Source organism: Sinohyriopsis cumingii, chromosome 5, assembly GCF_028554795.1.
Source record: "Sinohyriopsis cumingii isolate HCF-2022 chromosome 5, ASM2855479v2, whole genome shotgun sequence".
Lineage (NCBI taxonomy): Eukaryota > Metazoa > Mollusca > Bivalvia > Unionida > Unionidae > Sinohyriopsis > Sinohyriopsis cumingii.
The window spans coordinates 70138576-70152854 of NC_142965.1; the positions used below are offsets into that span (position 1 = coordinate 70138576).

The 14279-nt window shown below is 32.8% G+C and overlaps 1 protein-coding gene across 1 annotated transcript in view; it reads right to left on the reverse strand.

Annotated features, from left to right (window-relative positions):
- Window positions 1-895: 895 nt before the first annotated feature.
- Window positions 896-14279, reverse strand: part of LOC149799392 (protein phosphatase 1L-like) — a 29458-nt gene continuing 16074 nt past the window's right edge. The window contains exon 5 of the mRNA XM_089958730.1: window positions 896-14094. Coding sequence (XP_089814856.1) covers window positions 13705-14094 — 390 coding nt within the window. The 3' untranslated portion in view covers window positions 896-13704. The remainder of the gene's footprint in view (window positions 14095-14279) is intronic.

Genomic DNA, 14279 nt, shown 5'->3' on the forward strand with positions numbered 1-14279 from the left:
TGTTAAACCATAAATAAAGTTGATCATGTATTGGTGCCAACAATGAAGATTCAAACAGTTTATTCATCTGACCAACACTGATGTCCTTAACAATTTGGGTTTAGATATGCTTTCATTAATTACCTCTACCAATAATTAGGCTTCAAGTCTGTCTTTCTTAAAATGTTTTGTATGTTTTCAAAGTTGCAATGACCTGAAAGTGGTTTGAATGGAGTTCTTTTTGTTATATCTCTGTTATTGTTTTGTTTCTTTGATTTTAAAACAGCTCCATCTTGCAGAGCAGAACACAAGGGTTTCTTCCACTGAAAAGTAGTTCCTAGCATGACGACACCCTGACTGAGACAACCAGAATGAGATAAGAAAAGGAAGGGTAGCAAATATGCTAGATTTCTGTTGATTGGGTAAGACTATGTTATCTCACCATACTAATACAGGGGAGACAACAGGAGGCCATACATTTGTATCTCTTGCACAGCTCAAGACTCTAGTGACCATGATATCTCACCATACTAATATAGTTGAGACAATAATGGACCATACAGCTGTATCTCTTGCACAGCTCAAGACTAGAGACTATATCTCACCATACTAGTACAAAGGAGACAATGACGGACCACAAAGTTGTAATTCTTCTACAGTTCTAGACTCTATTGACAATATCACACCATACTAATACAGGGGAGACAATAACCTACTATACAGTAGTATTCTTTGCATAGCTTATGACTTTAGTATATACTGTATCTCACCATGCTAATGCTGTTAAAACAATAGCCAACATTACAGTATTCTTTACACAGCTCACTACTGTAGCATTTAAAATAATAAATGCTTATAAGCAATTAACATACCTTCTGGACACAGGGTAATACCAAAGATGAACCACGACACAATATCTTTTTTAATTTCTACGGTTTTACTTCTTTATTCCCATAATACACATTAGTTATTTTCTCACTTTTGATATGTTTGTACTGGAATATAATAAAAGGTGACCATAGATCATCGAAATGTAAGAAACATTGCACATAAAACTATAATATTTATTTTTTAATACTGACTAGAATAACAAAAATACTAAAGAAAATGCTAATGTAAGCAAAATATTTTTCAAACAAAATGGCAGCATAAAAAGCAGATGTTATAGATAATAAACCTAACACAATAAAAGCAGTTTGTGTATAGCAAATTGACATGACAAGTATATGTGATAAAACAACATAAAAACATATCCTATTTTTAATGAAACCCTTTTTATTTATAAATATTGCTTTGACTTCTACTTAAGCATAAATATGGCTTCTAACTTGTCATAAATATGGAATTGACTTCTATTTAATTATAAATATGGTCTGGACTTCAATTTAATCATAAATATGGCCTATGCTTGAATTTAATCATAGATATGTTCTGGGTTTTCATTTAATTATAAATATGGCCTAGATTTTAGGTTAATCATAAATATGGCATGGAGGCTTCCATTTAATTATTCGATTTATTCACAAATAAGAACTGGACTTCCATTCAATGTAATTATGGCCTGGACATCAATTTAATCATAAATACAGCATGGGCTTCCATTTAATTATAAACATGACCCTGACTTCCATTTAATTATAAATATCACCTAGACTTCCATTTAAGTATAAATATCACCTAGACTTCCATTAAATAATAAACATGACCCTGACTTCCATTTAATTATAAATATCACCTAGACTTCCATTAAATAATAAACGTGGCCTTGGCTTCAACTTAATAATAAATATGACTTACTCTTCAATTTAATCATGAATATGGTCTCTACTTCAATTTAATAATATGACTTAGACTTCAATTTAATAATATGACTTAGACTTCAATTTAATAATATGACTTAGACTTCAATTTAATCATAAATATGGCATGGAATTATAATTCTGGAAAACAGACCCTCAGTATAGTAGGCAAGTTTCCAACTGTAATAACTAAAACAAACCTAAAATTAATTGCACATCAAACATTTTTCTTATTTTTAAAGTGATTGTTCATTGTATAAATAGTCATTACATCAAAAATGCAAATAAACTAAAATACATTCATTTGGTGCACATTTCTATTGCCTGAACACATTGCTAGTACAAGATAATTCATTCTGAAGATAACAAAAACAAGCTATACCAAGAATAAAGATTCTTATTTATATAAGTAGCAAATTTAGCAAATTTCAAACTTGTTGATCATTATAACATACAATACAAAATATCATATTTCTTATTTTTAAAGCAAGTTTCTCCTCCATTTTCATTATTTCGCATTTTTCAGAAAAGATTTCATTACAATCACAACATAATGACATCATCACATGATCAACTTAATTAGAATAGTAATAATGTATAAAACAACCTCAAAAAGAAACTATTCCAAATGTCTCTTTGATGATCAAAGGAGTTTGCAGTGATTATGTTTTGCAAAAATCTGTATCTTCTTCTTCTTCTCCAATTCCTTAAGTAAAACTTTGAATTGCTGTGAAAACAAGCATTTCAAACTTATGTTTTAATGAGGCATCATACAGTTATAATTCTGGTATACTTAAAAGGAATGAGAGAGCTGAATACTTCACAAATTTTAGCAGGGCTGCCAAATTCAGTGCACAACCCTTTACATGTAATTCACAAGTATAATGTATCTCTTTTCTATTATGTGCAAAGATGGTATCAACAGTAATTTATAATTTAAATATATAATGTAAAGGAAAGACAGGAAGTTAATAAGTCGGGTAAACTGTATGCACAATCTCACTTTTGAACAATTTATGAATGGAAAATGCATTACAGTCATTCTGAAATTTACAACACTGCATCTAAAAAAATTATTTTCCAGAAATTATTTTTTTAAATACTCTTAATAAAAGCAAGCATTAAAAAAATAAACTACTGTATACACTCAAGTGCATAATGTGCTGGCAGATCATGGTCTATGTTGTTCATTCTCCTGATTACTACTAACAAATTGCAAAATCCCAGACCTGCTAGCACATGATGCTATGTTAGATCTGGGTCTGTGCAGCCTGCAGTTTGACTCTTCTTTAAAATGGGCATATATGGTAATACAGAAATCAGTATTATGCCCGTGTTGAAAACTCTTCAGTTTTGGATATACTATGTATAAAATAGTTCCACTCATAAATTATCATAACTTCTGAGAAAGAAAAAAACAATCCATGTTTCAACAGATTCCTAAAGAAAAAATTATTACTACAAACAAATAAAACAAACCCTGATTAAAATCATCTGACTAAAAGTTTGGAAGAAAGGTTTTTATACGACAAAGTCAATCAAAACAATTTTGCTGCAAGTAGTACTGGAATATTATTGGAACATTATTAGTTTTAAAAAATGTATTATAATTAGTATTCTCAGTATTGCTCGATAGAAACTTTGTGCCCTACTTACGCTCCTCTTCTGACATTCATATACTCATTATTCCCACTATGAAAACAAAGTCATATGGACAGCGTTCTTTTGCATACCAGGGCCCAGCAACGTGGAATGAATTGCCCACTGAATTTAGACACAAAAGACACAGTGATCCCATTCAAGAGTGCTCTCAAAACTCGCTTATTTCGATGCAAGAACAAACTTAAAGACCTAATAATGTTTCCTACCTTAAATATTCTCAGCATGTTTTTTTTCATGTTTTCTAATTTCATGGTGCTTGTTTTTGTAATCATATCATTATGTTTTTTATCTTATAGGTGTTGTCTAATGTTGTAAAATGCTTAGAACTTCTAAAGATGAGGCGCTATACAAAGTCCTCATTATTATTATTATTATTATTATAGCTTTTACAATATTTCTAAAAGAAATATTAAATTTACGGAAAATAGAAAAAAAATTGTCTTCTAGTAATAAAAACAATAAGGCGTGGGGAATCTAAGAGAAGTTAGAAATGGAACATGGATGTCTCAGCAAGATATCTGAAAATAGACCTAAATGCAAACCAAGGTGTGATAAATGGACAGACAGACAAACAGCTCAATGAAAAAAAAAGGCAAAACCACATTTCCTGCCACTATAATGGTGGAGCATTAAGAAAAAGAACAACCTACCATATATACTCACATATAGGCTGAATAATTTAGGAAGAAATCAAGGCCTGGAGGAAAGGGGCATTGGCTTAACCGCAGGTCAATGCCTAAACTTGATAGTTTTTAGGTCTTTTTGTTGACTACTGTAATGACTGTAAATCTTGGTACACAAAACAATAATTTTTTCTGTCCTAAAACATAGGCATATTAAAAAAAAGGAACTTTCGGCAACCCAGCAATTATTAAACTGTTATAAAGTACTATGATTGATTTTGTTATTAATTTGCATGTACATATTTTCTGATTTCTCCAACACAAAGTTAAATAAAGGTAAATACAGACTTCATAATTCACAGGCCAGTTGAGTTTACCAGGGAGATCATGCTGAACTACAATGTATAGTACTTACACAGTGCAATGTGCGCATAGCATCACTTGAATCCTTACTTAATCCCAAACATATCAGATGCAGATTTTGCTTTATTCATTGTTTCGACCAAATTGCATTATTCCAGATAACATTTCAGCTAGTCCTTAATAGCTGTTTCATTTACGTTGAATCATGCACTCATGAGTTACTCATTTTTGATGATAAAAGCGATCCTACAAATTGAGGTAATATTTTTTAAAAGGTATGCACGTTTAATTGTACAAGGCACATAACCATCTTAATTTACATGTTCACAAAGAGTGGTAATAACAAAGGCTAAAATTCTCAAATAGATCAACTAAGATCAACATCAATCAATTTTAGTTTTGTTTTAGCTGAACCAACATCATAACTTTCCACACAATGAAAGTTGATAGTTGGCAAATTTGTCTTTCATTTTGCGACAGAAGTACAGGCCAGTTAATCATCAAAAACCTGAAACTGGCATGTGAAAAGAGGGAATTTTGACCAGTAACTATACCAGTACACTGATGTGTAATTGCCTTTTGTTCCATAATATTAGCATGATTACCGTAGCTTTGTAAAACAGGGTGTAAGGCATACCAGTTACCTTTTCAAAAGTAGGGAGACTGAACAAAAAAAAATAGAGATTGGGACCTAATATCAGGAGGTTTTTCGTGGCATTTTTAAAGCCTTGTTTTCACTAAATACTGATCGATCTTCCTGGTTCAATATGCGTGACATTCGCAAAAAGACTTGCCGTTTCTCCCTGTGACATGCCCTATTTTCCCCCAGGATGTGCCCTATTTTCATATTCTGGTCAGCTGTGGTCAAACTGCACAACAGCTAAAGATCAATCTTACATAAACAAGCAAGAAAGCCAGCACGACTAATGAAAAATTATTCCTTATCCATACAACTACTTTGTGAAAACGATTGGCCCTCTGTCGTAATTCAGAGAAACCATGTTCTACACTATTATGTGCTATGCAAGAACCAGCAATTGACTGGCAAATAAAGGATTCCCAACTCTGTTAAACTAAAGGTACCAAAATAGCCAGCCTTATGGTAACGTACATGTGATAACTATTTTCCCCTCTTTGTATATCCAACCATATTCCCTTATTGTCAACTCGTAAAGCATTTAGTATTGTTTATTACAAAACGTATTTTCTGAATTAGTTTTTTGAGGGCACATTTGCTGCTTGATATGTATTTTCATTCCTTCTTTAAATTTAATGATGGTAATTAACATTGATATATATGATATAAAAATGCCATGATGTTCACTTGTGCAAGTTTCTTTCATGGGAATGGTTGTTGTTGTTGTTGTGCGGTTTAACATCATTTTTCAGCACACGATAGGCTATGCATGGCGGTCAGTATTAATGGTGGAGGAAGAACCCAGGAAAACCCCAGGAAGAACCACCAACCCACGAGAAGCTACTGGCAAGCTTTCTCACATACCCACATTAGCCGAATCCTAGACTCAAACCCATGGGAATGGTGCTATAGCATATGGAGTTAACAGCATTCATAGTGATCATTCTTGGGATTGAAATTAATTATGGACGATTTTATTGCTGTGGTTTATTTTTTTGTTTTGGTTTATTTTTTTATTTTTTTTAATTATTGTAGGTTAAAAAAAATCATTACTTTACATGAATAATGTTTAAACTTAACATTCTGTTTAGTGAAGAAGCAAATTCTTTATAGAAAAGTAATTATTTCATCACAACAATAATTCATAGGTGATACAACAGAACATGTAGGACTTTTCTTGTTTAGAAGAAATGAAAATCGAAGACATAATGTAATAATTGTGAGTTCTCTGCAAAATTCATAAGATATTATGAGATCGGGAGGTAGGCATGAAGCAACCCCAATAATTGGGAGTATTTTTTCCCTCCCGGCATGAAAGTTGACAGGTATGGTGTAAGGTCACTTACATCAAAGCAAACCATAACTCAGCTTTTACAGTATTAGCATAATTTTCAAAGGATTTTTTCCAAAACTTTATTATTGTATTTTGGAGATATCATTAAAGTTTAGTGCAATGGTGCCCATGATTCTACTCAAGGGATGTACTTAATTCAGCACACAATCAAACCTACAATGTACATGCGGTGGTGCCATTATGTAAATACGTTCAGTAGCCTAATTGCAATTGAATCGAACCATATTGTTTGTTCATTGTGTTGTCATATTGGGATTACATTTTAATGAGCTTGGTATTTACAAGTTCAAAGCAAAGTAAAAACGTAATTACTGGTGCACTGATATAAAATGTCCAAAGCAGTAATGCATAAACAAACAATAATCGAGTCAAAAGGCAAAGGTCATGTTACAGCACCTCACAACTGCTAAATTCTTGTCATCATTTGATCAAATTATACACAAATCTAAATTAGGCAGAAACAATAAGAAAACTGAAAATTAAATAAATTACTTTTCAAACAAGTTTATACCATTTCTTTTTAATAATCACACATGCCAACCTTGAGATAAGCATATATGTAACTTTAAAAAAAATAAGTTTACCTAAATAACTGCATTTAGAACTTACCTGGTACATCTTGAGATGTCTCTGAGTTGTAGGTCGGCTTCTACGTGGGTCATGCACTTTTTAGTGTTTATACCTGTTCAGTTTGGGGGTCTGCTTACAAGCTATTATATACGGTACATACACATGTAGTGGGTTCAGTAATGGTTACCTTCTTAGTTCTATCATCTTTATAATTTGTTCTTTTATGTAGCGTACCACGTATAATGACTTACAAGTCAGGTCCAACATCAAACAACACAGACCCTGACCTGCTGTCACATACTGTGCCTAAGAATCAGGTGCTACATTGTCTGTTCTGCTTATTATTCCTAAGAAACTGCAATGAAACAAATCTAATACAAAATTCAATGGCAAATATGCAATTATCAAAAAAAAAAAACACTTTTTCTATTTGTTCACTTTCACTTATCCATATTTACCAGTGTTAAATTTAGGGAGTAGCACCAACCACAGTTAGCATGTAATTTTAACCAATTAAAAAAAAGAAGTTATTTTTCCTGTAAGATTTCAACATATAGTTAATAAAAAGATAAAAGTCTGTACCTAACAGGAAGAATTCTGAGAAAGATATCATTGAGATGATATTAAAACCTCCCTACATACACAATCACTAAAATATACACCAAAGTACTTGAAATTTAAAATCCTCAATTTTGGCAAGATCATTAAATTTATATGTGCAAATATCCCAATATATGTAATTACATTTCTTAAAATAAGAGACATGGAAAAACAATACAATACCATATGACACCTGCTTTCATACAAATCAAGTTACTAAGACAAAATACTGAAACTTGTAACAGTGGTGGAATGGAAGAGTCTGATATTTCATTCAACCTCTTTTCAGTTATAAGATAATAAATTTTCAATGAAAGACAGTTATTTCTGAGAAATATATATATACACTACATTCTCTGAGAAACTGTATCAAAGAAAAATAAATGGTTCAATATTGATTCTAAGAAACAAAAGTAACACTTTCTATAACATGGGTAATAGAAGAAATGGCACTTTTACCACAAACACACTCCTTATCTAAACTCAGATCTGTAATATAAAGATTTATAAAAATCAAATGACTTACAATTATTGCAAAATAAGATGCTTTGGCAGATGGGTGACAAAACAAAATTACCAATATTGGGTTCATAAGTGCCCCACCTAAAAAGAACAAGTCTTTAAGTAAAAAAAATGTCAAGAATACTTCCTAATCACATTACATTAGGAATATTAGCCTGCCACCTCGAGATCCAGCCACACTAAAAGAAGAAAATCAATAGAAACTGTCCACATCAATAGAAAAAGGACAATAACTCTTGTACATTACCTCCCCTTGACACCGCCTAAAAAAAAGACAAACCAAAACACTTTTTAGCTGATGCATCTCCTCTGAACAGAATGTATAAATGGTATGTTCCCTTCAAGTTAACATTCCTTTTTTAAAAATTGTAAGCAACTAGTTTGGTTTGGTGTTTTATAGCACAGCAATAAAGGAAATTATTAAGTCCCCAGAAAATGCAAGTCAAGTTTCTTAGTGAAGAATGCACAACAGTAGCCAATCGAGTGATAGGATCTGAACCAGCATCCTTCTGATGACATGTCCGGCATGCTAACGACTGAGCCAGTACATAGATCCTGCCTCCATTAATTGCCTCCTTCAAAACATGTAAGATGGCACATTAAGACTATTCTTCTTCATGTCTTAGTCAACAGGGTGTTAAACCGCAAATCCTTTCAAGACCAAAACAACTGTAAACTGCAATGATCCAGATCTGCCATCACATAAAGTACCAATGGGTCTATGCAGTTTGTTAGGAATAATTGGTGGAACAAGCCTTACAGACACTGGTCTGCTGTCACATTATGCAACACTAGATCAGGTTTTATGCTTTTGCAGTTGAATTAACTTGTAAATACAGTGTCTCTATAAATGGATCAACAGTAAGTAGAATCTATTATGTGCATACAGGTTCAATCGACTGTTATGTCTTGCCTTTAAACACCACCATGATGACAATAACATCTTTGCTAAAGTCTTTCTCAAACAAGTCAAGTAGGCATTTCCTTCAAGTCTGCTTAGGAAAAATTCTTCACAGAATTAAACATTTTTAGTAAAAACCATAATAACACAAAAACCTCATTATTCTGAGCAAGAAAATGAATTTTATATATGGTATTTAACAGATGATGGCTAACACAGAAATTACTTAACAAATATCCCAATGCTACCGACTGGTTGTAAAAAAAATATTCTGTCAACCATCTGTATAGGGCAGGTGACTTTGGAAAAGTGGCAGACTGATTTTTTTACCTGTCCCTTTTTTACTGGAGTTACTAAAATATATTTAGCAGCTATTGTTAAGCCAAGGTAAAATGAGTGCTACTTATGACAAATGAGTGAATTTAAATATAGCAAATTTACAAACTTTTTTGTCAATATTGCAATTGCTGGGGACTAACTCTTGGCATTATTCACTTTGTCTGAAAGATACTATCCCTGGAATAAGTGTACCCAATTTATACAGCCCATCATGAGAGATATTTTTCATAAATCACTGATATTAACCTTTAACAGAAACACAATAAACTTATCTGTGCGCTCCACACTGTGTCAAAGTGTGATAAATTGTGGAGTTTTCAGATATTAAATTATGCGTCATAATTTTTTCCCCACTGTAGTTAAAATTGAGGGCAAACTTAATCTTAATTATAGAACAACAATGAGCACTTTAGAGACTGTCGTGAAAATATATGCACATTATATGAACTGTCATAAAATTTCATCATCATTATAGAAACTGTCGTGAAAGTTCATCATCATTATAGAAACTGTCATGAAAATAAATGTACATTATAGAAACTGTCATGAAATTTCATCATTATATAAACTGTCATGAAAGTACATGCACATCATAGATACTCTCATGTGTGTGTGTGTGATTTGAATTTTTAACGTAGCTTTAACAATTTTTCAGTCATATCGCTACAGTGTCTGCAGTGTGGCAGTTTATAGTGATATCTAGCACTGAGGCATCATGCCGCAGATATGTAACATGATGTCCCACCCAGTCACATTATCCTGACACCAGGCTGACCAGTCCTAACACTATCCTCTTAATGATGAGCGCCAAGCAAGGGAGCTGTTAGTACCATTTTTATAAGTTTTTGGTATAACTTGGCCAAGGATTGAACCCACTACCTCCCGCATCCGAGGCAGATCCTCTAACCACTAGGCCACTGTAGCAGTTGAAACTGTCATGAAAGTCATCATTGGATAAGCTGTCATGAAAGTACATTCACATTATATAAACTAATTTAGCAAATGACTACTGCATTATTTCATTTCTCCAAGCTACACGTGAAAATCACTACAATGTTTAGCACATGACAGACATTTTTGATACAGTAAATTTGTCTTGTATTTAAATTTCCTGAAGGTAGTTAAAAATTATTCAAAATTTTAACTTGCGTGCAATCTATTATATCCTTTGAGGATTCTTAACTGCTGTGAGTACTGTTAATTAAAAAGTTTATCTTTATTATCTAATTATTTACATCCCCCATTGATTAGAAACCTTCATATATTTTCAAAATATGATCATTATGTTTTTGTACTTTTATCTCTCATTAGTAATATACATTTCGGATACATACTTTTTTTATCATATAACCGTTCTGTCACACTATATAGCCTCAGAGTGCTGGTGCACCATAAAATCCACAATCCGCCAACCAACCATTATTTCTATTAATATACTCATTGAAATTTTTAAGAATGTAATGTATGGAATAAAACATCAAAAAAAGCAACATGTGGAATAATAATTATAACAAATTATGAATGACCTCATGATCTCATGCAAAGGAATGATATATCGACCAAAGGATCTGAACATGGTTCAAAGCTTTTTCACTATTCTACTATTCAGTTTATTCAAATAAATCGGTCATGCAACAAACAGAATCTTACATTTGTGCTCATTTCAAATGAAATATATGAAACTTGCCAAATAATTTGAACCTTTTGCTTGCCAATGCTCTCAAAAGTTAGAAATAACTCAACTAATTTCATATATTCAATTTGATAAGAGCACTCACAAAAGATAGAAATGACTCAACTAGTTTCATAAATTCGATTTGATATGAGCACTCACAAAAGATAGAAATGATTAAGTTTCATAAATGTGACTGGATATGAGCACTCACAAAAGACAGAAATGACTCAACTAGTTTCATAAATTCGATTTGATATGAGCACTCACAAAAGATAGAAATGACTCAGCTAGTTTCACAAAACATTCTCTATTTATGCCAGGGTCACAATATGAATTATAAAAAAACCAAGTAAAAAATGTATCACACATCAGTCAAAGGCTGCCTAAGTGGCTTCATTCTACTTCATTAGCCACAGAAAACAAATTTTACTATTAAGTGAGATACACCCTACATGTATAACATGGCCATAAATGCAAAATCTAGTCTGTATATGCTTTGATCTTGCCAACTGCACCATGTCCCAAAACCAGATATTTTTTTAGTAAACCAGGAATTTTGGTATTTGTTTCAATCGTAGCTGGAATATGTCCAACATTTTCTAAAAGTTAATTTCAAGTAAGCATAGTATAATTTGTACGCTTGATCTAGTCCTACAATGTAAGATATGCACCCTGATATTTCTGACATGATTGACATCTTACTTCCAAAATAAGTGGTATGTGTAGCATATTCCCTGGACAACTGACAGGAGAACTAGAGGCCATATTTTCAGGAATATCTCACAGACATGATAACCCATATCCAAACTTCGCAAATTAAAGTCTAATTGCTTTAGACTATACTTACTCTAATGTCTTTTTCCTGATGGAATCAAATTCTGACAGAAAGCAGATGATACATTAACAAGTTCCAATGACATACATTTTACTTGACTTAAATGTGATGGTAGCAGAGGAATGCTGAAGTCGGTTGATTAATGAAATGAAGAAAAGCACACTAGTGATGATGAAAGTGGTTAGAGAGCTTCATTTCATCAAAGAAACTTGTCCCTTCTTTAACTAACTTTGGCACTCCTTGGCTACCATCACATTTCAACCAACTCAAATCAATGTCAACAGAACAAGAAAACTCGACCACCTGCTTGTGGCTGAATTTGATTCCATCAGGAAGAAGACATCAGTGAAGGTATAATCCAACTAAAGCAATCAGACTTAAATCTGTGGAAAAATATCAATATTGGCTGCCAAGTGTATAACATTCATGAAGATCTGACCCCTTTCAGTCGACTGGGGAACAAAATACTGTTATTTTATAAGTAAAATGTCAACCCAGACAATATAAATGCCAGTGTGAATGTCTTACATTGTAGGATTAATGAATAATCCAATAGACAGATGTACCATCATGAACAGTACCATTTCCTAACCATTACTCAACATTAATTGGAAAACAAAAATAGAATTTTTGTAGTATATCATACACACTTCTGACACACCTGGGAATGTAGCATGTTTTCTGACTGGTAGATGATCAGAATTTGCCAAGTCCATGATATACAACCAGAAATGATGATGCCTGTGTGATACTGCAACATTCATCATTACATGACGAATTTGGAGGATCACATTTTCAATTATTTATGGACACATTTCACAAGCCTGTTAGAATGGGGATGACAAAACTAGAGGCCTGGATCAGAAGACATTACTGTTTAACCAGCACAAAATATATTATGAAATCTCCTAAGAACAAAATCCCTTAGGAACAAATGACATTTTTGGATTCAAGGGGTTTTCAGTCTATGAACAAGATGTCACTACATGACCTCTCATACATAAATGTTGACATGTACTGACAACACGTCAATGTTTAGAATTAATAATTGTTCTAATTACGATTTTTGTTTCATGTGCATGTATTTCTATGTTGTATTTAATTTTAATCTGCATGTCCAATGGCAGTTCAAAGACCACATGCTCTGATCAAGTTTTGAGTCTATGAAAATTGACTGTAATGAAAAATTGACAGGACCATCTAAAAATTTAGTTCTGTTTTTTTGTGAGTATAATGGATTTCATTTTACTGAGTTCAACTTTATTAAGGTCTTATATCTGGACCTGAAACATGATTCAGTGTGAAGATTTTGGTTTAATGAGGTTTCAGTCTCAAGGGATATCAGTCTATCTGTGTTGCTGGCTATGCTAACACGTCACTAGCAAAACTTGCTTCATCACAACAACATCCAGCACTTACATCCTCAAATACAAGACTTGTATACCCAAAATCCTCATCTACAAGACTTGTATACCCAAAATCCTCAAATACAAGACTTGTGCACCCAAAATCCTCATATACAAGACTTGTGTACCCAAAATCCTAAATAAAAGACTTGTATACCCAAAATCCTCATATACAAGACTTGTATACCCAAAATCCTCAAATACAAGACTTGTACACCCAGAATCCTCATATACAAGACTTGTGTACCCAAAATCCTCATATACAAGACTTGTATACCCAAAATCCTCAAATACAAGACTTGTGTACCCAAAATAACCTAGGTATATTCAATAATAAAATAGCATTTAAATTTCCAAATACACATTTCTACATAAAATATAAACAAGATAAAAACAGCATTCAACATTAACAGAAAATATGCTATACTGCACACTTCTGCTACCTTTCCGCTTTGTTTGCTATGCCTGAGTAAATTTGCTTAAAATTTACGACCATAACAGTAATATTGTCTAATGATCCCCGATAATATGCTTGCAGGACAAGACTCTTTGCACCAAAATGAGGCTCATCAAGTCTCTCCCTGACATAGTCCACTGCATCCTCATTGCTGAAACAATCCCATAATCCATCTGAGGCAAGGATCATGAATTCTGGTTGAAGTTCATTCAGGTCAAAGGTCAAAATGTCAGGATCAGCTATAACAAGATTTTTTTCCTTCAGAGGATAATCTCCCAGTGCTCTAGATGTAGCCAGAACTCCAGCCACTCTCCATACACCATTAAAACTCACAAATCCACCTGCTTCCTTTATCCTTCTTCTTTCCTTTACCTTGAATACAAATGAAAAACATCAACTGGTCAACACTTGCCAAAGAAACTTAAGTAAGTGAATCCGTTAGGACACAAAATCAAAGTTGCACTTTTGTCTGATAAAAACTATGTTCTGGTTAAGGTTGTGATGCTTGGAAAAATATCTAATGTGTACAGTGTATACAATAACTGAAACAATGCTGT